Source organism: Festucalex cinctus, chromosome 13 (genome assembly GCF_051991245.1).
Source record: "Festucalex cinctus isolate MCC-2025b chromosome 13, RoL_Fcin_1.0, whole genome shotgun sequence".
NCBI classification, from domain to species: Eukaryota; Metazoa; Chordata; class Actinopteri; order Syngnathiformes; family Syngnathidae; genus Festucalex; species Festucalex cinctus.
Window position 1 is genome coordinate 12,034,629 of NC_135423.1, and position 27,222 is coordinate 12,061,850.

At 38.7% G+C, this 27,222-nt stretch overlaps 2 protein-coding genes across 3 annotated transcripts; both read left to right on the forward strand.

Moving 5' to 3' along the window:
- Positions 1–1,088: 1,088 nt before the first annotated feature.
- oafa (OAF homolog a (Drosophila)) lies at positions 1,089–19,845 on the forward strand. The gene is made up of 4 exons (XM_077541439.1): positions 1,089–1,698; positions 16,582–16,716; positions 16,814–16,994; positions 19,152–19,845. The coding sequence occupies exons 1-4, from the start codon at positions 1,486–1,488 to the stop codon at positions 19,424–19,426; spliced, it is 804 nt and encodes a 267-aa protein (XP_077397565.1). The 5' UTR covers positions 1,089–1,485; the 3' UTR covers positions 19,427–19,845.
- Positions 19,846–21,613: 1,768 nt separating this feature from the next.
- Positions 21,614–27,117, forward strand: tlcd5a (TLC domain containing 5a). 2 transcript variants are annotated; one of them, XM_077541374.1, is made up of 3 exons: positions 21,614–21,919; positions 22,817–23,014; positions 23,915–27,117. In XM_077541374.1, the coding sequence occupies exons 2-3, from the start codon at positions 22,825–22,827 to the stop codon at positions 24,439–24,441; spliced, it is 717 nt and encodes a 238-aa protein (XP_077397500.1). In that variant the 5' UTR covers positions 21,614–21,919; positions 22,817–22,824; the 3' UTR covers positions 24,442–27,117. The 2 variants fall into 2 exon arrangements, with proteins under 2 accessions (XP_077397500.1, XP_077397499.1); XM_077541373.1 differs by lacking the exon at positions 21,614–21,919 and having other exon boundaries at positions 22,798–23,014.
- Positions 27,118–27,222: the final 105 nt, after the last annotated feature.

Below are 27,222 nucleotides of genomic sequence, written 5' to 3' on the forward strand. Positions count from 1 at the left end.
GCACAAATGTAATTTATATGATGGGTTCTTTCCTGTTTTTCCAAGAAAAACAAGAAAACACATAAAAATGGCACAAACGAATCACTGAATTCAATGTTCACACTGCGCCTAATTTTACAGTGTCTTACTAATTTATTATTATTATTATTATTATTATTATTATTATTATTATTATTATTATTATTATTATTATTAATATTATTATTATTATTACTAAATTTAGTATGGTACATTTGTTAGTACCGTTCAGTTGCATCTAACTTTTAAGTATCTGCATTTAATCTTTTGGAACTTGTTCTTCTCAAAAATTTATTGAGGTAAATATTTTATGTGACTTATGGGCAATACATTTTAATTGAAGAATAATTCAAGTTCAGTTTTTTTGTTGTAATTTTTCCTATATATTCAAGCACAGCATTAGACTGAATAATGTAACAGTGGCTCACAACAATACAAGAGTGAAATGAATCAATAATTACTTTTGCTAATTGATGAGTTGTTTAGATTGCATTTATTTATTTATTTATGTATTTATTTATTTATTTTATTTAAAATTGTCCAAATGGTTTTCTGCTCTTCAATAGTAAATATCCTCAGATTTCTGTCATGAAAGCATATTGATTTTTTTTTTTTTTGGTCATTGCTTTGGAAAACAATGATAAACTTTTTTTTGCCTATTTTCCTTGCATTAAAGACCTTAATCAACCGAATCATTATGTTTGTGCACTTTAAAATAATATTTGCTTTTGGAAAAAAGAAAGGATGACATTTTAAACTTTTTAAAATCTGATTCATCGATTAATTGGAAAAAGTAATCGGCACATTAATTGATGACTGAAATAATTGTTAGTTGTAGCCCGAAACGATACTAAATATGTCTCTACTACAGTATTTTAATATTGGCCATTATGGTGGTATTTACATAGATTTTTTTTTGTTTTTTTTTTTTTTTGTTTTTTTTTTTAATGGTTGGACATGGTTAAAAGTTTGAAAAGCGCTTGTACTGTAGGGGGGGGGGGGGGGGGTTGAGTAGAGGGGTATTATTAGTTGAGAGTGCAGAAGGAGGATCACATGAGAGGCCTCCTTCTTTAGGGGGATGGGCAGAGAAGCTGGTGTGTGCGTGAATGTGTGTGTGGCTTTAAGTTTACTACCAGCACCACACACATATACACACACACGCTAAAAGTTTGCATTGTGGAGCTCGGAAGTGACGGCGCTGCTTGGCTCCACGCGTGAAAAAGTTGGCTTACGTGAGCACAGAATAACAACAACGTGCTACCATTGGACCGGTGAACCCATATCGGAACCGAAAGCCTCTCAATGGAAAAGAAAAAAAGGGAAGTCATCACAACAAGTGAAGTGCGGTGATTGAGCGGACCGCGTATCGTTGACGTTATGTGAGGAGAAGACTTTAGATATGAACGCACACATGCGGATTACGATTCGACTCTTCCTCGCTTTGGGTTCGCTTCTGCGTGTTCGGGGATGTGTGCGAGCGCGACTAAGGTTCTGCTGCTGTTGCCGCTGCTTATCGTCTGCGTCCTGGGACTGGGCTCCGAGTTGAGGGTTCGGGTCCGGCTCGCCGACGGGCTTGTCACCGAGGAGGTCCTGGAGGCAGATAGCGACAAAGACTCCATATCAGTGGAGTTCAAGCAAGGAGACGGCACCCTCGTCACCTTTGTGGTCGACTTCAAACAGGTGAGATGAACTGATTTCCCGTCCGACTAAAAGCTCTTTGAGGAGGTTTTTCCCCATTTTTACCCTTGACTTTGGAGTTACTTTTTAAAGATAAGCTTTCTCTCACTGAGATGTTTTGAAACATTTTGATGCCAGTGAGTCAAAGTGGGTATATTAACTCATTCACTCCCAACTAGGGGTGTTAAAAAAATCGATTCGGCAATATATCGCGATACTACATCGCGCAATTCTCGAATCGATTCAATAGGCGGCAGAATCGATTTTTAAACTTCCATTTTTAATGGAAAAATATTCAACAAAACGTCTTACTTCGCGTTAGGGTTCACACCTTAAGCGTGGAAGAATGTTATATGAACGGAACATTAAGCCTTAATATTTTATTTTAATGCTGTTCAAACATGAAACGGATTACAACCTGTATAAGACTGACGTTTCAGATAAATAAATAATACATTTTCATACAAATCTTACACTCTACAAGTTTACTGATTAGTATTTTCTAAATTTGAATGAAAAAAATCGCAACAATCGACTTATAAATTCGTATCGGGATTAATCGGTATCGAATCGAATCGTGACCTGTGAATCGTGATACGAATCGAATCATCAGGTACTAGGAAATTCACACCCCTACTCCCAACCATTTTCACTGAAGTGTTTTCCTGGATTTTGACTGATATTGCAAGGCCCGCGAAATATTATGTTCTATTGCTATAAAAATATGGAACCTACCAAAAGAGAGATTAGAGTCTCTTCTTTTATCAGGAAAAAAAGTATATTCCTATCTGTTTCCGCTGTGCAGCAATTTGCAATAGAACATAGCTAAGTTTCATCATTATTCACAATTCTGCTTAGAACTGTGGGGAAATCAGCTTGTTTTAATATGGCCTGGTTGATCTCATACTCTGCTGCCACTCAATCATTTTCTGCAGTAGAGAGACTGCATGAAAGCCTTCTCTATGCTCTGGCATAAAAAAACAACAACAACAACAACAACAAAAACGTATAAATACGTCTTTGGGACACTTCAAACATTTAAAATATGACGTATTTATACGTTTTTTTGGAGCTAATGAGTTAATAATACAAATAATACAAATTCCCATACAAATCTCCATCATTAACCCCTGTGCAGCTACACATGATGCACATGCCAAAATCCACCACTACTAGTATGTACTCTACTGCCAAAATTGTGCACTCAATAAATTTGCAATGTGAAAATTTTGCTAAGACTGGCAACTCGCCAGTTATTTTGCCGTGAGTTGTGCTACTACTAGTACGAATTTGTGAAAGTGTATAACCTTGTGGCACAGTGCTAAGACTGGTCAAGCTGAAAGTGCTAGGTTCCTGGTTCGAATCCAGACCTCATTTTTATTTTTTATTTTTATTTTTTTAAACCTACAATTTATTTCTGTCAGTCGGGAGTTGTAAACGAGCGGTTTGGTTTCACGTGTTTATTGAACAATTGTACAGTTATTGAATTTTCCACATGTACAGAAGTAGGCGTGATTGCTGCATTTAAACACAAGTGTGTCCTACCGTCTGATAACCCTGCTATGAGGGTTGTGGTTAGGGTTAGGCAGGTATTGCCAGTAACAGCCCACTTTTGGTTGCAAAACAAAAGGCCTTCAAGCGAGGCAGGAACCATGGCCAGTGCCTGACTCGGTCCGACCACTGACCAGTCAGAGCAGTTCACGGCAAAATAATGCAAGCAGGAGAGTTGCCGGTCACCGCAAAATATCAACTGCCAATGGGAAATGTGTTAAAAATCGACTTAATAATGCTTGTTTAATAACAATCCATGGCATTTCAACCTCTAGGTTCGCATGAACCATTGAATACACACAACTGCAGGTTATCAACATAAACAACAGTTTTTCTTTTGTAGCTTGTAACATATTGACACTAGTGGAATCTGTCAATAAGTTACAAGCTTTCATAGGTCCATTGCAATCATTTTGACTTCATTTCTCAGCACGCATTCCAAGTGTTGCCTTTTGGTCTTCCTTGATGCAAACTCATCCAAGAAGTCTTAGCCGGTGATATCTGCTCCCTGACTGTGTGGTTGATGCTTATATAGCTGAGGCTAGTTAGCGTTCCTAGCAGGCCTCATGTGGGTTTTCATTAACTTCAGCTTTAAAAAAAAAAAAAAAAAAAAAACATCTCTCCTACAGAGGGGCACATATTTCACATATAAATACCAATGATTGACATGTCATGAATGACACAATCAAAGTGATTGCCAAACCTGAGGCTGACTTACAAATGGGGACACAACAAGAATCAATCTGTGTCCCTAAGGTACAATTCACACCAATGTACCCCATATGGCTTATCGTACTCCAAGGCAACTGTACAAAAAAAGGAACTGAATTTGTAACCTTGACACTCTTGTCAAGGGTACAAATTCAGTTCCTTAGTTTGTACTAAAGTTATATTGACATACTTGTTTAAAAGTACATGAGCTACAGCCCAGTAAAATCAGCATTATTTATTCAGGTGTTTGACCACAAACTCCAAAAGAACAACTGATGGTTCCGGAGTATTCATTCACTTCCCCTTGCCTTATCAATCAAGGTTGCAATCAGGGCTCCACAATGGCCTCCACAGTATTAAATTTGTTATGCTGAAACAAGGGCTCTGTTTTAGGTGTATTTCCAAGTTATAAAAGTGTCATGGTTCATAGCCAGGGGCAGGGCCATCCTCGAGAAAAGCATTTGTACCACTAAATGTACAATGATGGACTAGAGTTTAGGAGTCATGGCCCAAAGACTTTGCCTGACTTTAGGCGAGACACACCAAGAGACACGATGGTTGTTTTAATGAACACGATATGAAATTGTGGATTGTCAGTGATGTCTCTTATTAAGCTCCTACTAGACTGCCAACCACAAGACTGTCAGAAATAGGTATAAAAACACAAAACATCCATCCATCCATCCATCGTCTTGAGTCTTTCCCAGCTGACTTTACGGCAAGAGGCGGGATACACCCTGGACTGGACTATTGCAGAAAGAATCAATCAGTGACATTCGCGCTTATGGTCACATTAAAGTCCTCGTTTGACCCTAAGAAGCACATATTGGAGAAGAGGAATGGAGCCGGAGTACCCAGAGAAAATCCAAACAAACATGGATAGAACATGCCAACTCCACAAAGAGATGTTCCACTGGAGAGATTCAATCTTGGATCTCCTGTGACCGACTCAGGCTAACTGCTAGTTCTACTGTTCTTCCAAAACGAAAAAATTACAATTGAAATCCATCCATTTAGTTCCCTTTTGTAATTACAGTATTGTGCTAATACAGCAGTATGTATCCGGGATGCAAACTATGTCATGGCAAACCATACAACATACATGCATTCACGTTCAGACTACTCATTAACTTATGACTGCTTTGTTATACAAGACTCCACAATGGCCTGAGATGTCTGACTACCAACCGTTTGACTGCTATAAAATGTTATGTCCATTCATATCCCTCAAAGTAGAAGGTATGCTATTGTAATCCAGTGTTAATTTTTGTACTCCAGTCACTGCAACTGTAACTTACTGTAACTTATACTATGACAGTATGTACCCAAGCTGTAAATGTCAATGTGACAAACACAGTATAGGGCAACACCCTAAAGGTACAATAATTTATTTTTTTCTATACAGGAACCACAGCCCATGTCATTTACCTTGTGGTTAGACCACAGCTCTTCTGAGAAGCTGATTGCCTATCCTTAGGCTACCATGTGCCAAAAAATACCCCCATCAAGCCCCACCCCCCTTAAGTTGAGCATAACTGAGTTTCATTCATCTTTTTCACAGAGAGCGGTCAAGACAGCTGCTCTTACTTAGATGTGGGATGTCCCCCCACCTTCCTGCTCTCACCCTCTTCAATGTCCCTAAACCCGGCTGCTCCCAATCCAGCGCTCATGATCGGAGGCCATATTTAGCATTTTTCTAAAAGTAGACCAGCAAGATCCAGTGTCCCTTTCCTGACCGACAATCAAATCTGGAAAGATGACGTTGCGTTTCACTGTGGAGAATGACTACTGGGAAACATGTCAATTGGGGAAGATACAAGCCCAGAGCATGCGGGGAGTGTGTGGTTATGGGCGTGTGTGGTGGAAGTGCTCCCAGTACAAAGGCATGTGTGTATGTGTGTGATTGGTTGCTGTCACACAGAAGCTGACAGCCTGGCGAGATGTGAAGGGGGAGAACTTACCAGGATTAAGTGGGCATGTCTGACCTTTTTGATCCAGTGCGTCTGCGTGGCTAACCAAAACGGCTAATTTGCAGTTTAGGAGAGAGAAGAGGCCATTGCCCCAATAATTGGTGACCCCTCCCTCCCTCCCTCTCCCTATTCTATTCACCACAATAAAGGAACATACTCTGAACTTTTGAGCTGAGAGGCATCGCTGGGGTGTTCAGGGGCCCCTTTTTGATGCATCCCCACTCTTCCAGACACACACATGGTTTTGTTTATTTGAAATGGAACCTCTTAGATGACTGTAGTCTTCTTCTGCTTTATCTGCTCCAGTCCAAGGTCACCCCAACTTTTTTTTTTTTTTTCAACTCGCGTCTTCCTCTTCTCATCCCCTCCATGTGTTTTTCATTCAGCTACGCTTGTACTATCTCCAAGATTTATGGAAAGTTGGATGAGCTGTCACTTCCAGCTGCCATGAATCTTCGGCCCGTGTGGGAAGAAGAGCGTTTTAACAGTGATGTTAAACACTTGAAGCATTACGCACAACGGATTGGCCGTGATATGCAAGTTTCATTTCAAGCAGGAGTAAAAAGCCAGCTTTTTCACATTGTTATCAGGATAACGTTTACTTTTATTGGTCTGAATATTTTCCGCTTTCGTGACATTTCTGAAAAATGATATGGGTGTTGCTTGGAAAAACGGTACAAAGCCACGTTTCCATCGAACGGCACTTGAGTTTTATTCACCGTGGTGCAATTTGGAGCAATAAACGCTGATCTCACTTGCTAGCTCTCTTGGCTTTGCAATGCCAGTCAACAATTTTGATGTTTTTTCCTTCTTTACCATCTTAAAGGGGGATGTATTATGGAGTGTGAAATTTAAAAACTAAGTAAATGTAAAGAGATGAATGCACAGATTTGTGTTAGTTTCTGATAAATGATGATTCCCTGCTATCCAATCAATGGACCTACCCTACCGTACCATATCGTACCGTACAATACCATATCATAGCTTTTGGTACAGACAGAATGGTGCCAAAAAGTGGTACAGAATGGTTATTTTTTGTGAGGTCTGTTACTGCTCCTAACTGAGCCAAACTTCAGGGCTTTAGACAGCAGCAACCAAATAGATTTTATCAGAGTTAAAGTTTAATATTGCAGCTGATCTGCGGGATGGAAATTGAGTCCGAAGCGGGGAATCGCTGTTGGGATTGGCCTTCCTAGAGCAGGTTTTAGGGGATTTTCTCCTGCGAAAGCATGCGCACATGTGGAAATGGTGATTCGGTTGAGCTCACCGTATGAGCATCAAGTTGGGTAAACCTTTCGAAGATGGCTGATAAGATCTCTGGCCGCAGCACTTAATCACCCTCTGTTTGCTCTAAACTCGCTCATAACTTAATACCAGATGTTTACTCTTCAGCAGAGGAGATTGCGCCATTTTAACCCCGGGCACAGTCGAGTATTTACAACGTGAGCTAAATAAACTCAAGACGGGTAACATGTTTTGGATATTTTTTTATTATACATTTATTTTTCTGTCAAGCCTGTTTGTTGTCCTTAGTGGAAATGGCAGTTTATTGGAAAGTGGCTTATGACTTTTGTTAGTGATACATAATACACTTAATCCAGGGTTTTAGCCACTGATCACATGACATTCACATTTGTTCAGAATGTCATTGATCATCGCCATTCTGGAACAGCAGAACCACAGATTTTCCAAACAGCAAGTTTCAAAATGGATTGCTTTACAGTATGAGTTCATATTTCACAACAGCAACTAAAGCGAATTGTTTCTCAAGTGTAAGTTACCATTTTTTCTATCCTGATTGTGTTCAAAGCATTATGGATACACCCATCTTGCTGTAACAATGAATTGGGAATAATGCACCCTCAAGCACACAATGTGCATGGAGAAGTTAAGAGCTGCAGAGATTACACTGACTCCCTGGTTATCTCTGACAGGTTTGGCTGATGTCCCGTCTTAAATCTGAGCTTTTCTTGTCTTGTGATTCTCGTTAATTCTTTTCATTTTTTTTGTACTGTAACTTTCTGGTTGTCAATTTCATTCTTTTTTTTTCTGTTGGTGGGAAATGCTGGTGCTTGCCAGTAATGTAACTTAAGCTTTTTCTCATGAGTGTCCCTTCACCACACCTTGGCTCTCAGAGCTGAAACACGATCACTCTTTGTCACATGCACAAACCTGTAGATTTAAAAATAAAAATAAAAAATTAAAACAGGAAAGTGTCACCTGTTCCGGGAAATGTTGATTCCAACACCAACATGGCGTGAATTTGCCCCTATGATGTTATTAAAGTGACTCATGATCCTCACAGATGTGTGAAGTCATTCATGTAATCAAATCCAGGCTTGGTCATTCTGGATCTCAACCCCTATGAATACAGTGGTACATCAAAATTCAAAAGTCATAAATATACAAAGTGCAGTCCATGGAGTTGACTGCTAATTGTTAGCAAGTTGCTGACAAGCTAGCTAGAGCTAATATATCATATGCATAGTACAGCTAATAAATGTGAGTGACATGGAATTGATTATTTTCATTATTTCCTATGGAATATAGTTAGATTAATTCTGTTGCAACCTGAACTGAGTTGTGAATTGTTTCAGCTTTTAAAGCTCCACAGTTATGTTATAGCGCTCATAAAGAACAATACCTTGTACACCCATCTCTTCAGACATGCCAATATGTAATAAATTGAGGCATTATTACGGTTGCTCTGGGACCTTGCTGCAGGATTCTGTGCCAGATCAAAATTATTATCTGAAAACATAAATCAAAGAGCTTTAACCGAGCCCACCTGTTCCCCTTTCACTTAGCTGTTCTTTGTTGCCTGGTGAGGTAAAAAAAAAAAAACAACAACAAAAAACGCTTCCTCCGTGTTCCTTTGGTGGCCCTTCGAGTAGCACGAGGCCCCCTTTGGCCTATCCTGGCCCCTCGGTCCCTAGTGATGTCTTTATCCTTCATCCTCCTCCCACCGGCCGACCAGATGTTCCTCTATACTGCTGTAGATAAAGAAAAAGCTTTGCAGAAAGACCAGATTTGGTGCACCTGTTTCTGCTCCTTCTACCCACTCTGTGAACACAGGAACTCAATGTGGCTCCCAACAAGCGTTATAATCAGTTGATAACAACGAAAAAAGTTACCAAAGGTGTTTTAATTAACCTACTACCTCCGCATACGATGCTAAAAATGTGTTTTAAAGAGATATTGGGCTTGCTTGTGTGTAGCCCGCCTGAGCAATGTGGGAGATAAAAACGTTTAATAGAGCTTTAAATGTACTGTATCAAGGAATGACATTTGGAATACATTGAGGTAATACATCGTGAAATAAAACAGGCTCCTGTTGTTGTAACCCTTATCTATTCAAGTGTCTTGCAACAGGATATGAAAGCAGTAGGACGGCAGTTAGAGGCTGAATGGGACAACAGCCATCTCCCTTGTTTATTTCTTATCTATCTACTTCATTTCCTTTCCTGTTAGCACTCTCATTTCCTGAATGCTAAGTTTTCCCACAAACCTAGCCACTGGTGGGATAATTGCATTCTGTGTGGTAGTAATATATTTTTTTAAGGTCACTTTCCGTAGCTGACAGAAGAGAAGAGCCATAGCACCTCTCTTTTCTGTAGTGCCTTTGTTTTTCATTTCCAGTGTTTTCCAGTGGCTTTGCTGTCCAGGTGTGACCAAGCCCAAATGTGACTCCACATTCCTGCCATCAGAGCCTCTGTAATTAGCTTCAAGTCAGGCATTTCTTAGCACGGAGCCTTTTCTCCCACTCCTTTTGTATCCCATTCCACCCCCTTTGTTTCCTGACATGATCTTTAATCCCTGCCCTGCACCTGAGTTCTCGTTTGGGGCCGCCCCTTGTGCGCACCAAGGCAAACATCCTCCCCCATCACCAAACATCTCAAAGCCGTGTTGTTTTTAAAGGGCAAACTGAAACATTTAGGTGGGACACGGGGGCCTTGGATAAACATTTGATAGTGTAAGGTTTCTACCAACAGAAGCCAAAAGGAGGGCAACTGGAAGGCGATGGGAAGCTGCACATTCTTACATTTCAGTTGCTTTGTAACTTCCTATAAGATAATTCATGATTAAAGTGAGGCAAGTGTGTTTATTGTTGGTTATCTGGGTTTTCACCTGATTTATACATTTATCAGTCTTACCGTAAGAACCTGCAAAGAATGCACCTCATTGAACGTATGAGTCACAAGGAAACAATTCATTTGCTTCTTACCATTTGGCCGTTCACCACAGGAAGAAGACACATTTTATTTAAGAGGACACTAAGCGGAATCAGAAGCGGATCACTGGAACAAAGTAGAGACTGCAGTACTGCATAGTTCAGTGCAAACTGCGAAGGCATAGAAACGGGAAGAACTGTGTCTTCGTTTTTTGGTTATTTCTCAAATGTTGCATTGAGAAATTAATCTACCTGACCAATGAATGATCAACATTGGTTAACGTCACCACATTTTGGCAGACTAGATGTCAGAAATAGCACCTGGTTGTGTCTACTTTTGTCACTATGAATGGAAAAGGCAATGTTGTTAGTTGATTAGCAGAATTACACAGAAACGACAAAGACAAGAATGAATGATGAAATTGAGAACATGTTTAACATTTTCAGACAGTCTGCTTGTGTTAGGTTCAAAGGAGGCATTAACATACCATATCCGAATGGTGCACCTTACTGGAATGAAGTGGAACAGTCGCAATCAGTCAGACACACATGTTAAGGATAGTTTGTCCGTTCGTCCTTGGCAGAGGTCTGTACACCCACTAGATGTGGCAAATCCGAGTGTTTTTTTTTTTTTTTAATTTTATGTCACTCATTGACCACGTGATTCAAATAAACATTCCATGCACGGTCAATTAGCCACAAAGCTGCCCCATTATCCAGATTGAGGCATCAGGACTCCCAAGGGGAAATCCATCAGCCTTATCATGATTTAGTTCTGATTGGAGAATCTTTATTAATGTGTTTATGCATGTTTATATTTTAAATGACCATCCTTGCTATAAGGGTGAGCTATAGCATTGTTAGAGCGCTAAAGCATTAATGTCACATTGAATTATCCGTTTGGAGAGTAGGCCGTGCTGGGTTACGACTACAGTGGCTGAGAATATCTCTGTAAATGGCACCCTTTGGCGCTCTGAATAGGCTTTTTGTGTGTCTCTTAAATAATCTGTCCCACCAAAGGTAACCGGCAATCAAAGCAGCACCCGGCTCTCTCCTGTTTTAAAGGTCTATGTATGACCCACTAGTGCGATTGCATGAATGCCCGTCTGTGTTTGGCTGTGGGCCACTGGTGGTTTGCCTGAAAAGTCTTGGGTGTGAGGAAGCAACGCTGAGGAATCTGTAATTGTGTGGAATATTTACAGCCGTGCTGACATTTGTAGCTCTCTGGTGGGGGGGAAAAGCCTAAGGCTTCTTCTTTTCTTTTTTTATGACTGAGACAGTTTAATCTATAACGCCCATACCTGTTGATAAGACCAAGAAGCTAGATGTTGATGGGCGAAAACATCAATTGTATGCATTAAAGGATTTGTTTAACATACAAGGCGAATTACTTTGATTCTGATTTTTCGTGCTCGTAGTTGTTGAATCTTTGAGTGACATATGTTACTCATGGCAAGTGTTTTGAAAGTTTGAAAGACTTTTGCTTTGGTCACTAGCTGCAGTAGGTCTACTTTAAGATGCTGTGCTGAAATGGATTTATGTCATCCCGAAAATGGCTTGAACGCTGTCTTGACATTAAATCAGAAGTAGTTTGACTGTATACTGTATAACTTTTGTTTGAACCAGTTGGCTTGTAAGCTTTGTCTCATTCATCATCTAATGCTTTTTCTTTTTTAAACATAGAATTGCTGTACCAGTAAGTGAGTAAAACTGTACTACACAACATGTAAATGACCTGCGCCAACATCTCAGCATGGTCTAACGGCAGTGCAGCAACTGCAAATCTTAATTGACATATCACAGTAGGTTATAATGTTAATATAGACTCCCACAAACGTACGTTTTTGTGGTTGGTCGCCCTTTACAGCATATCCTAATGTTGATTTCTCGTCAGGCTTAGTTCAAGGTCGTGATGTTTGTTAAACGAGACGTTTGCTAAACGAGACGTTTACCCAACATTGCGCTCTTGAACAAACACTGACGAGAAATCACTATCTTCTAATAATCCTTCACAGCTAGATTCTCAACCTTTTAATGTACTAACTACTCCTGACCATAGATTGCATGAATGTATGGGTTGTGTATCCTCCATGGTAGAACTGCACATTTCATTCTCATTCTGCTTCTTCCATGATTTTCCATGATGGAAGTGCAGGTTTTGGCCAGCGTACGCCTGTCTGGTCCAAGCAAACAGCTGAATCTGACCACTAGTGTCTGGGTATTTAGGAAGATGATGATGTCATTGTTAGACGCACGTTTTCTTGTGAAAGCCCAACTGAGTATTATCTTCGCCTCTCCTAAACCACCAAAATGTTAACACATTATTAAAGATTTTTTTAGGGACTCAAACCTTTATTCCATTAATAGTTGACTTGAGCTGTTCATTCAGAAATTTGTTTCATTTACACAGAGAGAGAGAGAGAGAGATCTATCTATCTATCTATCAGAATATTCTTACTTTTTAGGGGAAAAAAAAATCCCACCATCATATATGACTACTCAAAGGTTCACTGGTCGTACTGGTATCGGTTCGAAAGAAGTAGTATTGAATATCCTTATTTAGTAAGCTAAAAAAAAAAATCACTAATTTATTACGCTGTCATTGATTAAAATGGTAGGTCACATCACCAGCGCCAGCTGTCCACACAAAGGAAAGGTCTGCGCTCGTGCTGACCCGACCAGATTAAAATTCTTGAATATTTCCCTAGAATAAATGACTGTTTATACAATATCGCTACAAGATCTTTCTCAAAGGTCTTACAGTGATACAATAAATATGAGTCTAAGCTGTTAAATAAGCAGAAATGAATCTTTGTAGCTGATTAGTCCCTTCTGCACTGAAACATTACAGCAATCAATTTTTTAACAAGCAGGTTTACTCAAATGTAGCTAACCCAACTGTTGTTGGATTTCAGATTTGTTTTATCGTCTGGTACAACTACTAGAAAGCCATTATGTTTGCTTTGCTGTTTAATGTAGCGCCATTTGTTGTTCCAGTCGGAAAAGGTTAAACTGCTCTTTTTAAATGTCTCCTTCTTCTTCTTTTTGTTCTTTTTGTTCTTCTTCTTTCTTCTTCTGCTTCTTTCTTCTTCTTCTTCTTCTTCTTCTTCTTCTTCTTTTTCTTCTTCTTTTTCTTCTTCTTCTTCTTTCTTTTTTCTTCTTCTTCTTCTTCTTTTTCTTCTTCTTTTTCTTCTTCTTCTTCTTTCTTTTTTCTTCTTCTTCTTCTTCTTCTTCTTCTTCTTTCTTTTTTCTTCTTCTTTCTTCTTCTTTCTTCTTTTCTTCTTCTTCTTTCTTCTTTTCTTCTTCTTTTCTTCTTCTTTCTTCTTTTCTTCTTCTTCTTTCTTCTTTTCTTCTTCTTTCTTCTTCTTCTTCTTCTTCTTCTTCTTCTTCTTCTTCTTCTTCTTCTTTTCTTCATCCTTCTTCCTTCTTCTTCCTTCATCTTCTTCTTCTTCTTTCTTCTTTTTCTTCTTTCTTCTTTTTCTTCTTTTCTTCATCCTTCTTCTTTCTTCTTCCTTCATCTTCTTCTTTCTTCTTTTTCTTCTTTTTCTTCTTTTTCTTCTTTTTCTTCTTTCTTCTTTTTCTTCTTTTCTTCTTCCTCCTTCTTCTTTCTTCTTCTTCTTCTCTATCTATCTATCTATCTATCTATCTATCTATCTATCTATCTATCTATCTATCTATCTATCTATCTATCTATCTATCTATCTATCTATCTATCTATCTATCTATCTATTTTTTAAACCTTATGGCCAAAATCCAAATAGTGGCCCATGGAAGTAGACAATTATTCATGTGGACTCATTGTGACAGGCGGCTGTGTGTAAACTGTAGTCACTTGAGTGGTGTTCCAACTACACACAGTTGGTACAGCTACTATTTCCTCTGTAATTACCCAGAGAGCCCTGGGGCATATGCATGTGGCTGACGTGAATGCCTCCCCTTTTCCTTTTTTTTTTTCTTTCTCTGCTGTGAACACACACACTCGCAGTGTAGCAGCATGTGTGTACAGTATGGGAGGTCCTGAACCTATGCCCCCCCCTGCCCAAATTTGAAAGGAAATGGTGTGTTACTGTCATTTTTGCATCACATTTCAGTCAGTCATATATACTCAACTCCACTCTATGAGCATTTGTGTTTTTCAGTTTAAAAAAGGGTGAACTCAAATAGCTCTAACTTGTGTTAGTGTTTTTCTCCGACCGCTTTGTGGTGAGTATTGAATTCTGCAATCAGCAGCCAGTGCTATTGTTAAGCACTAGGCAGGAGATTGAGGTCTGAGGTGAGACTGTTACACCGCACATACATATAAATTAATGAATCTTTCCATTAAGTTTCCATTAGACTTGTCCTTGTTAGGGTTGCAGGTGAGTGAAGATGGTGCACTTTCCCACCTGACTGAGGGTGCCGTAAGTGGCGGGGTACACACTGGACTGGTTGCCTGCTAATCCAAGTGGAGCTTACATATAGCCAAACAGCCATTCACACTCACATTCACAGAAGTGAAGAAGTATAGATTTCTGTTTGATAATCCTCCAAGCACACACACATCGCGGTAACAAAGCTTAATGATAAGAGCATTTTAACTTCCTGTGTTTTCTTTGCCTCCTTGTCACACTCACAAAGATGTATGATGTTAAATGTCGCATGAAGCCCCTAAATCAATATTTGCTCTGTAATTTGCTTCTGAAAGGTCAAATAGTGTCACATGGTGATGTTTACTTTTATTGTGTACCTGTCAGACACCTTCGACTGAGAAAAATGCTTCACTGAATGAGGAACATGTAAAGTAGTAGTAAAAATGCTTCTTGGGAAGGGGTGGGGGGCGGGGGTCTTTGCATTCTTATGCTTACGGGAAGTGGGAGTGCGGCTCATTAGGGTTATCAGGGGGATGTTTATTTGTCCCTCCTGCTTTTGCAGACGAAAAGCTTCTCCTCTGCAGCCTGTTTGCTTCATATGAGAGTGTGAAATGCGGAGGAGGGGTGTTTAGGGACAGTGTGTCTGTCTAGCTGGAAGAGGAGGGTAGTGGGGGGTAATGTCTGATGAATGGGAGGACAGATCTGTGCGAAGTGGAGCTTCCCATCATCCTTTGCATACTGTCTCACAGAACTCTTTATGGCCTTGGCTTTGGCGCCAAATCTTGCGAGTACTTGCCAACGGCAACGAGGTTCTTTTTTCTCATGAATTCTCAGCTATCACCATTTGCAACAGCTAGCTACACGGCCACATATTTTTTTTTATTTTTTTTTGCATTTACAGAATGGGAGACGGACTTTATTTGGACAATTACGGTTTCTATCTATTGCTTTACTCATTTACTGACTGCAGGAAAATGTGGATGATTGGCGGATTCTTGAGTTGCAAGTACTCAATGGTGGTTGAGAACTTCAACAACAAATAACAGATATTGATATCCATCCATTTTCTTAACCATTTATTTGGAACTAGGATCAAAGCTGTAATATTTACATTTATATTTGTATACATACGGTGCGGCGACACACAGACAATGTGACACTACTCCCAGCAGGCGCATATTTTCTATCCTCTGTGAAAATTTACTACTATTACTACAGCTTACTGAGTCATTTGGTTGTGAAATGTCTTCATTTAATTAGGGATATAACGATAAGGGCAATATCATGATATTGTGATATTAAACTGCCACAATATTGTCCTTGTCATGTTCACAATATTTAAAAGGAACACATCTGTTAAAAAAAAAAAAAGTCAGGTTGATTTCCATTCGTGCAGTCCTAACACCCTCTAGTGGCTTGTTTATTAGTGAAATTTAATTTTCATTAGGGATGTTTTGGCCTTCTATGTTTGAAATCTATGCTACTTGTCAGATGAAGGGAAACCTAATTTTCTTGTAAAGCGATCAATGTGTGCTTGCATTAGCAAGTAAGTGCCTCAATATTGTTATTAGAGATTGTAGATGGTGCATTGCTGTTATGTACAAAAGCACAACATTGTGCTTTTTTTCGTGTGAGCTCTTTTTTTTTTTTTTTTTACAATATTGTGATCTTTTTTAAATATCGGCAACCCCCCTACAATATCGTGATAATTATCGTATCGTGACGTACCTTCATATCGTGATAATATCGTATCGTGACGTTTGGATATCGTTACATCCCTACATTTAATGTGACTGTCTATATTATACTGCATCTTGGTGCAGTATAATACTGTTATGTTTTTATAAAGTCTAATACTGTTGTGCTATTTTCCTATTAAACAGTAAACACATTACAAAATTTATGTTGGTGTTTTTTATGGGGCTTTAATGACTTTCCATTTGTTTAAATGGGGACGATGTTTTGATGTAAGTGTTATGAGCGCGGTCAGGCAGTGAATTAAAGTCGTAAGTCAAGGCGGCTCTATCTTTGAAAAAGTATTTGCTCCTTACTACAGAATTGTGCACATGAACAGTTCAAGTCCACGTGGCTAAATGGAAAGTCGTCATTGCTGGTCTCTGGGTTCTCTTGGCAGGAAGTGAAGATATTCCGATCGCTAATCCTGGGCGAGCTGGAAAGGGGGCAGAACCAGTACCAGGCTCTGTGCTTCATCTCCCGCCTCGGCCGCAATGAGATCATCCCCAGCGAGTCCATGGCTCGCCTAAGACAGGTACCACGTGGCACCAAAATACGAGACACTACTTACAAAGTAGTAAATTTCAGATGCTGATTTATTGTGCGTGTGTGCACGCATTTCATCTTTTTAGAAAAACCCTCATGCCATTCGCTTGGCAGAGGAGCGTCGCGGCCTGGAACAGCTGACCATGAGCGCGTCGGTCAACGTGAGCCGGGCCTGGCAGCTGAGCGGCCACATCCACAACATGTGCAGCGAGGCCCATGAAGCCGTCTACACCACGGAGATTGACGTCAAGCACTGGCTGGACAAAGGTCAGGGGATGCGTTTCTTTGTTTATCTTTGCGACTTTCCATTATCCACCAACTGTCTCTATTAAGTTGTGTTCTCACACTCTTTATCACCATGACGCTATCATCTCCACTTCATATCGCCGAGACACTTCTCTCCTCTTTACTCTGATGATATGACTCCTACACTTATCTTGGTGTTGATGGTACTTTCACTGATAAAGCTGTGTTTTATTTTAGTGTGTTTACATTCCTAATAAGTGTCCTTACTTGCCATTGGGAGGAGAACGCTCTCAGTTTTCACCATTTATATTTATAATAGGGATGCACATTTAATCCAATTCAAATCAACATCACAATGTAGCTGAATGCAATTTTCAATCACAAATCTGCAATTTGGAAATTACTTAATTTTTTTAAGCCTCTACTTCAGTCGATTGGCATGCTGTATATTTTTTTAATATACTGTAATATTTATTTATTTATTTATTTATTTATTTATTTAATTAATTATTTAATTATTTATAAAGTGCCGAGATAAGTTCATTGCTTAAGAAGTGTTGTCTTTATGAATACATAGCATTGCTTCTTCATAAAAATTAAAAAAAAAAATGAATTGATAAAGTCACAGGTTTGTTTATTTTATTGTACTCTGATTTATGACTTACTGATTTATGTTTACGCCACACTTGTTGGGTAGACTTTTGGAAGTTGTCGTAGTGAACTGTAAATGAAACAGTTTAGTGATTTAACAAATCTAATTGAAGTAGATAAAAATCTTTCCTATGAATTCATGGTTCATTTGCCTTTATTTTACCATAAGCATAACCTAGAAAATCAAAACATTTTTCTATAATAACAATTTTATTATTTTCGTAGCACATATTCATTTATTACTTGGAAGAAGACCATGAAAACAGTCACATGACGTTAAATCGCAATATTATATTATTTTTCAAGATCCTTCTGTCCTAATTTGTAGACGTGCTTGCATGTGTAAACAGTTGCCAATAATGAAGAAGACCTCACAAAAAAAAAAAAAAAAAAATCTTGTGGATGCTTATCTCCGCATCACACAATAGAATCCAAACGGTTTCAGGGTAAAGAGAATGTGCATGAAAGCAGCACTGTTGTCCTCTTGCAGCAGCGTTGTAACAAGGAAACAATGTCCGATGGTCATGCTCCTGCACCATTATCAGTAGAGGCCATCACAGACGCATCTTCTTTGCATGATAAAGCTTCCCCATCTCCCCTCTTTATTGTAGCTACTTTTAGCCTTGCCCCAACTCACTCTGGTCAAGAGCGAAATTAAACAAACTTAATAAAACACATCATGCAATTAGTACATGAGCACACGTCGTTTGACAAAATATTACTTTGAAAGAAAATTAATCACATCACTAAACATTAGGGATGTAACGATATTCAAACGTGGCAATACGATATTATCACAACATGAAGCTCACAATACGATAATTATCATGATATTGTGGGGAGGTTGGCGATATTTATATTCATACTAAAAAAAGCACAGTATTGTGCTTTTGTACATAATATCAATGTTGTTGTTGTTATTATTATTATTATTATGTTTTAATATTATGTTATGTTGTTAATGTACGCACACATTGAGTTTCTCCACATATTGACTCGGTTCACACGCATATGACGTTCCTCTTCATCTAACAATTAGTGTAGATTTTAAACATAGAAGGGCCAAATCATCCCTAATGAAAATTAAATTGCACTAAAAAACTAGCCACAAGAGGGTACTAGAACTGCACAAATGGAAATCAACTGGACTTTTTTAACAGATGTGTTGCATTTAAATATTGTGAACATGACGACGACGATATTGTGGCAGTTTTAATATCACGGCCCCCGCGGTTACCAGTATGCGTACGTATTTACGTTTCCCCCGCACACCCCACTCCCACCCCCGATTTATTACAGCATGTTTCAATATTTTAAAAAAAAATATAGGTTTTTCCCCCTGCGGTAACACTTTCAGAAAAACTGTGAAATAAAACGGTGTAAAATATTTTTGGCGTACATATACATTATTTTACTGCATAAAAACAATTACAACATGTAATCTGCGGTGAATAACTTCCCAATTTTACAAACCCCGTTTTAGACCAACCACCCCCCTTGTAATTTGACCTAATTCTTTGTTTGCAGGCGTGGATGGCTCCATGTTCGAGGCGCTGCCCCACACGGCCGAGGCACCCCAATTCCAGGCCTGTCACGCCACCAAGGACCTATGGCAGCCATGCTTGTGTACGTACGGCCTGCGGCTGGAGTGGTACCCGTGCCTGCTCAAGTACTGCCGCAGCCGCGACACCACGGGCAAGGGCTCTACCTACAAGTGCGGCATCAAGAGCTGCAGCAAGGGCTACCACTTTACGTACTATGTTTCTCAGAAACAGCTATGCCTCTGGGACGAGGAGACCTAGTTCGACGCGTCACTGGGTCGCATTTTATATGATAATGAGTGAAAATGGATCAGGTGGAGCTGTGGTGAGTTCCAGATGTTGACGCTGGAAGAAGAAGGGAACAACAATAACTGTCAGCGATAAAGTGGTTTTTGTCGTCGTTTTGGAGGCAGACTTGTCGCCAGGGATGACACACCAGCCAAAAACGTTCATCTACAGAGGAAAATTTAGGTGGAGAGGTGCCTGCATCAAACTCTGTGAAAAACACCAGCTTCTCGGCAGTCATGGTCAGGTTTTCCAATCCGGAGTGAATTTTTTTTTTTTAGGCTTAATCGCACACACAAGACAAACGATTAAGGTTTGTTGTAATAAGTTAATATTTGTTGTGTTTGTAACCGCTAATTTATCTACAATTTATACTATTTTTTATTTTCATTTTTTTTTTAATGGGGGGGGGGGGTGTGGGGGGTTCCCATTGCTGGAATTATTTATTTCACTCGTTTGGACTTTACTGGACTACCCCCCCCCCCCCCCTTTTAAATAGTTTATTATTATTATTATTATTATTATTATTATTATTATTATTATTATTGTTTTATTATTTTTTTTAATATAAATGGCCTCTTAATATCATTTTCACTTTTTTTTTTTTTTTGCATCCAAGCAGGCTCTTAATCAACCACGGGTCCTCAAACAAGAAGTTTTCAAACGAATCCTGCAACCTTCCATTTGTGCGTCTTGTGTTTTCTTCAGTCTTAATAGGTAGGACAGTCTTCATTTGACCGCTTGAACCCTTCATCATGGGGCGTTTATTCCCGGCACTCACATGTCGCTGCCTGATTGTAAGTGTGTGTCAAAATAAGCCAAAGTCAAAAGAAAGGTTGTCCAAAAGAAGGGTGTAATGTTTCTGTTGGTGAAAAGAGGCTCTGTTCAGAAGGACGTTTCACAATGTTGGGAGTCACACGTTCACTAACTGCATTGTGGCCTCAAAGGTACTTATACTGCCACCGTATGGTCATCTTGAACATTTCATGTTTACGTCCTCTTCCTGTCTTACAGTGTAACGTCATTTATGCGGCTCAAATCTATGCTCATTTATAATGTATATGTATTACTAAGGAGAAATTATTTAACTTGAGGGACCAAACGGAGCAATAATCACACTTTGTCTCAACCATATTGCAATATCTGTGATTATTAACAAAAGAGCCAGACTTTTTTTCTGCTGCCTTTTTCCAGTGAGCAAGTGCCTTCCACTTTTGTAGATCAGGGGTAGTCAACCTACTGTGAGAACATTTGCAACTCATGCCATGCATCTCTAAAATGAAATGAAACCTCAGAGGAACCCAAAAACATTTAACCCACAACAGTACTGTACTAATTACATCATAATTCACATACATATGGTAGGTTCACCACCCCACAAGTTGTATTGCTTGTCTTTTTTTCCATGAAAGAGGTTTTAATAACACATGAATTTGCCATGTAAGGAGGAAAGGAAGCAGTTACCTAATGTGCCATTAAAGAGTTGCCTTTTACAATGACTGTCTCAAAGGTTTTCTTTGCACTGTGTTGATGATTTGCATTTGTAGGTCTGTTCCCGAATTATTTATGAAAGAAAAAAAATCCTCTACTTGTAGTAGTCATCAGATGATTTTTAAAATCTAAATGTCGAATTTTATTCAACTGATGTTAATATTCTGTTATGTGTATAGTACCTGGAATTGTGTATGGGATATGTATAATAGCCGTCCATTTCCATTAGTGTTTGTCTCCTTATCAGGGTTAGGGCTTGAACCGATCCCAGCTGACTTTGTGTGAGAGGTGAGGTACAGTGGTACACCCTGGACTCACAGTCTATACCAGGACACATAAAGGCAACCATCATTCACTCACATTCACACATTGGAGAATTTAGATTCTTCAATGAACCTCACGCATGTTTTTGGAATGTGGGAGGAAGATAATGTAATCCATAAGCAGGTAGAATATAAACAGAAGTTGTCTGTAAGTAATGAATGTGATTACATTTCGTATGTATATGCATATATATGCTCATTTTTACTTTAAAATAATTGCTAAATTCTATAACATTTATTCAGTAGGCTATGATAAACATTTTCACCAGACATCATCCATGTGTAATGCCTCTGCCTGATCTCGGGGTGTCGCTGTAGGACAAAAAAACAAAAACATCCATCTATTGTACAGTATGGTGGAAGCGCAGAAAGACAATAGTGATGTATGATTGCTTTAAAAAAATAGACAAACCCCGCGAAATTATGATAAAAAAAAAATGTAATTAAGGATAACTAATAACGCGCCTGCTTGCTAAAGGAGTCGTTGGCCAGGTGAGCGTCCAACAACGCGAGGTGTGGAACGAGGCATGAAGTCAGATGCTGATGATGGAGAGCAGATGGAGGACAACAGTTAGCAGAGATTCCAGCCTAACATTTTTTTTTTAAATAACTGAAACATTTTTGAAGTGACGCCATCCACATGTGCTCCATTAAGGTAATATTTTTTCCCTTGTGGTAATAATGTGCGTGTAATTGGGGGCGCTGTTTGTTAGCATGCTAGCTTGCTCCTGCTAACAAGTCAGCATCCCATTCATTGTGTTGCATTAATGTGCAGTCTAATTAAACAGCTGGTGTGATAAGCAGTGCCAGTTCATTCATTATTTGCATTCCATTATGCCATTTAAAACGGTTGATTGACACTTTGTTTGGCACACACCAGCAATTTTTTTTTCATTAAATTTATCTGTACAGCTCAGGAAGTATTTATCTATTTATAGGTACTACTATGTTTGGACACAGTTTCTCTCATACAGTAGCACTAATGCACCAATATTCTATATGCATGAGTCTTGATGTCACATCAGTCACTACAGTCTTTGGCCCAACAAAACAATCTTTAAAACCTAGATGTGACCACGATGAGAAGGTCAGGTTACATATTAAAAGCCTTCAATTTTGTAAATTTATATTCCAGTTAATTCCCATCAATTCACTTTAATTACCTTTGAAAGTTTCCAACTTTGAAATTCCTTTTTTGCAAGTCAACCGTAATTGATAGTTACTCTGTGAATCCTGCCAAGATCAGACATTTCCAAATTTGTTGACATGACTTGCTCAAGAAGAAAACGTCTGAGGCCCAGTCATCTCTCATCTAGTTTTGCATTGTGCAAGGAGAGGCTTCGCCGCCCATGGAGCAAGGGCTGGCCCGTCCAGCTGCATGGTACAAACGTCACAGCCGGCGAAGGAACGTCCCCCTCACCCCACCAGACCCTCAAGGGGTCGACTGTAGTGCTATTCTTGCAACAAGCAAAGGCTAATTGTTGTAGCTACAATATCACAGTGCTTCTACTGTAAGCGATCTCATTCAGCGGGATGCTGTTGTTGTCTTCAGAGGAGAACATGGTTTTGCTCGGGGCACTCCTGAGCATCACCGCTTGGGCATCTCTCTACTTCATCCTGTGTCATGCCAACGGCCGCCGTAGCTCTGAGTGGAACTGTCGCCTCGTCACCCTGCTGCACGGAATCTTGGCTGTCTGCATCACGGCCTACATCGGATACGTGGATGGACCTTGGCCCTTTACTTATCCAGGTAGGAGTTACATTGTAGATGAGTGTTTGTCAAAATTTTCACCAAGAACCACTTCAAAAATACCTTGCACTGCGCAACCATTATGACCAATATCATACGGGCGCATAATGGGCCTAAATCTCTGGATTTTCTTTTTTTTCTTTTCTTTTTTTTTTCTTTTTTTTTTTTTCTTTTTTTTTTTTTCTTTTTTTTTTTTTGAAGAAGAAGAATGTAAAAACTAACCAAACCAATGATAGAGAACACGAGGCTTGTTGGAAACACCAGCACATTCTAAAAAGAAACTCCACTTTTACTCAAATACTACAGTGGGGCTGTCGCTGGTTGGCATATGATCTTTTCCCTAAAAGAATTAATAGAAGTAGATATAAAATGTTTCCGAGTCAAACGGTTATCAATCACATGATGTAGTTACAGTTTCCATCAGAGTGCTGTTAGAATTGTGAAAATCATATAAAATATACAAACAAATTGTCACTGCTTGGTGAAAAACCTATATATATATATATATATATATATATATATATATATATATATATATATATATATATATATATATATATATATATATATATATATATATATATATAACAGGCAATGTTATATATTATTATAATAATAATTATTATTTCATTGGTCCTTTCTATTTCTATACCTTGCACAGTGTTGCTTCAACATCTATATTTCTACATCTGAAAATCATAAATCTGGTTTTACTAATATTTATAGTTAGTCAGTTGGCGTTGAACCACTTCATAATATTCTTAAACTCTTTATCTTTAAAGTAACACTTTACTATTCTTAGCTTAAACAATTATTTAGGCACATTTTTTATTTAAATTCTATACAGATAATAGATGGATGTATGCAAATTACAAACATGTAAATGTGTTTGCGTGTAAGGTACAAAGAACACACCTCTGCAGATAAGCGCCATGTTGCTGAGCCTGGGCTACTTCGTCTTTGACATGGCCTGGTGCGTCTACTTCCGCACCGAGGGAGCCGTCATGCTGGCCCACCACAGCATGAGCATCCTGGGAATCCTGCTCACCCTCTGGCTGGGCGAGTCCGGCATCGAGGGCTGCGCCGTCCTCTTCGGCAGCGAGGTCACCAACCCGCTGCTGCAGGCGCGCTGGTTCCTCAAGCAGACGGGCCGGCATGGCACGCCCCTGGCGCACACCGTGGACGCGCTGTTCGTGCTGCTCTTCGTGCTGATGCGGATCTTCGTGGGAGGCACAATGCTCTACTGTGAGCTGATTTCGCCGAGGCCCAGATTCTTCATCAAGTGCGGGGGCGTGGCCATGTACGCGTTGTCCTGGGTGTTCATGGTGGACATTGTTCGCTTCGCCGTCCGCAAGTGCAAGAGTTGGCACAAGCGGCGGGGGGTGCGACAAGAGGCCGCGGATGGTCACGAAGGAAAGACGGACTGAATGCTGGCAACAGAGACAACTTCTATGTAATCAGATGAAAATGTACTTTTGGGAGCAAAAAAAAAAGCTTTACACAGTCGGACTGAACATTTTGTTTGGATGTTGTGCTAAAGGCGCAAGCAAAACAGAGCAGAGGAGGTTTATGTGGCTGGAAACCAAAGCACTAACAGATGTTGCACTTAGTTACAGCAACAAGCAAAAAAAAAAAAAAAAAAGTGTCTCCATGTAATGGCCACAGTTTTTGTGTGAGTCATTATTACCAAACCTAATACGCTTCAGCGGAAACCCCAAACTTTGGATTTCAACCAAAGTCTCGGCTTCAAAAATTTGAACGTTCTCATATCCTCCTGACAACCAGCAATTCAAATGTGTCCTCTGTAGTGGACCTTTTTAAACCTGAATATCTCTCACCCAGTGCATACGATTGAATTAACTCCTTTTGTGCTCTATAGAGGACATTCAAAGCTTTCCAATGATATCAAATGTGTAGGGGTGGGGCCTTGCTACCTTTAATTGCATCATAAAAGAAAATGGCTTCCCTCAGTGCAAGCACTTTTTAGGGAAGAAAAAAGTAAATGTATAACACTTTTTTTTATTGAACAAATTTATACTGTAAATGTTGTTAGCATGTTTTCTATAAGACTCTTAAGAACACATTAAAGTATTGTATGAATTATTTTAACTGTATTTGAGCCTAGCATTTAAGTTTTAAAAAATGTCCTCTGTGGTGGACACATCATAGCTTAAAAATATATATATATTTTTTTTTTTTTCTCAAAAATTTCTTTGCAGTATTCCAGTTACTTCACAAAGATTGGGGAACATCAAAATAAACATGATTGGACAATATTTTTTTTCCTGGTAGTCAGGAGGATATGGTATCACTATACTCTTAACAGTTTTTTGTGACCTGTCTTTTATATATGTCATATGCCTTCTAATGTTGATTAGGTTTACTTTACTTTTATTATGGACAATTTGGAATGTTAGAATGTTTTGGTGTGGAACAGATTGATTGTAATTAATGGAGAAACAATGTTCATACACACTAAATTTAAAAATAAATAAATAAATCAGCGCCAAACTAACAAACAATAGTACTTTAGATGAAATATATTTTCCTCTTCAGTAAAAGATCTCAGCTCCGGCTTCCGTCCCAAAGTCAGCTACAGGGCAGCCTCCAGCTCACCCGTGATCCTAATGAGGATAAGTGCTAAAGTAAATGGATCAGGGTGGTTTAAATTCGAGTTACTTGGAACTCAGCAAAAGTAAATTGACTGGATTGACTTTGAAGCTTCCACTGCGCATTAAAATAAGCAAAAAATAATCTTGCTCTTGGTTACAGTGAACAGAGCAAAAAAAAACTAAAAAAAAAAGAAAAAAAAAGTAGGCACTGTTTGTTTACAATGTGTAATCATTTCAATCCATGTGAGTGAGTCATATCAAAAACGAAATGTGTGTTTTGTTTTGTTGTACATAACAAACTGTGAACATATGTTGAAGCCTTACTCAGGGAGAAATATTAAACAATTTTAACTTGTTTATTTTGTTGTAAGTCACTCGTCTAAGCTTTTGCCCAAGTTTGAAATTGTGTTGTATCCTCTTGCTCTGTTTATTCTCTCATGAAATGACGTGTTCATTTGGTAAAACAATATGAAAAGTTATTATTGTGATACAGACTGATGAGTGTACTTAATTAATGTCTGGTGAATGTACAGTAAATCTGTTGTTTTACACCTAATTTTAATGTATTTTCATTGGTAAAGTAACATTAAATTCAAGTCTATTTTACTCAGCTGCCACGTTACCAAATGCCAGGTGAGCAGCAGCATTGTGAATATAAGAAGAAAGCAAAAAAAGAAAACTGATGTGTGCCTTACATTTCAGACTGTTTTATCATTTTGAATTCCCTACTGTAAATCCCACAACATCAGTGAGGAAATTCCGTGAATGAACACCAAAACTAGGACTTGTTTACATGGATCAAGTGTAAATTTGTGTTTGTTAATTTCTGCAATTATTGTTGTATGTATGTTTCCTCGGTGGTGGAAGTATCGTTTATGTCCACTAGATGGTGCTACAGTTTAACAATGTTTGTACGAGTGACATGGATTCCACATAACAGCAGCGCATTGTCTTTGTTCTTTATACAAAATGCAACGTTTCTATGACGCTGTTGACTACGTGAGGAAACTCCACATCATTGTGTTTAATTATATAAACATGCATTCTCATTACAGATTGGAAATTAAAATATATAATGGTCAAATATTTCAAAAACCTTAATAATAATAATTCATCAGATTTATAGCCTATGATGCTTTCTTTTGCTTTCGCACACTTTTTTTTGTGATACGTCAGTCAACCCCAGTATTATTTACATTGCCTTTCATTTTAAGACATAAAAGACACCCAAAAGGCAACAATACACTTACCAGAAAGAATATCCATTTAATTAAAAACAACAAGAAAAATGAATAAAACAGCCTTTTGGTTGACATTTGACCAGGTGGTCTTAACTGACGTTGACTGGTTGAAATTTGCATTTTGAAAGTAAATAGTAATATCTATTTATGAGTTGAGTTTAATCTCGTAGTTTATTTTTAACGTAATATGATTTTTATGAATTTTGTGTACGTGCAAATCGACGCCTCTAATGTCATTAAATAGCACAATTTAACGTTTATTTACATGTAGTGTGCCATGTATGTAAGTGATGTAATAAAAAAAAAAATAGCGATGCAATTATTGTTTTTAACTTTATTCGCATTCGTTTCGTTT

Excerpts from the sequence above, each read along its gene's own strand:
- oafa (XM_077541439.1), top strand. The coding sequence starts at position 1,486 with ATGTGTGCGAGCGCGACTAAGGTTCTGCTGCTGTTGCCGCTGCTTATC. Across the intron at positions 1,699-16,581 it reads TTGTGGTCGACTTCAAACAG|GAAGTGAAGATATTCCGATC; the intron begins GTGAGATGAACT and ends TTCTCTTGGCAG. Across the intron at positions 16,995-19,151 it reads CAAGCACTGGCTGGACAAAG|GCGTGGATGGCTCCATGTTC; the intron begins GTCAGGGGATGC and ends CTTTGTTTGCAG.
- tlcd5a (XM_077541373.1), top strand. The coding sequence starts at position 22,798 with ATGCTGTTGTTGTCTTCAGAGGAGAACATGGTTTTGCTCGGGGCACTC. Across the intron at positions 23,015-23,914 it reads TTGGCCCTTTACTTATCCAG|GTACAAAGAACACACCTCTG; the intron begins GTAGGAGTTACA and ends TTTGCGTGTAAG.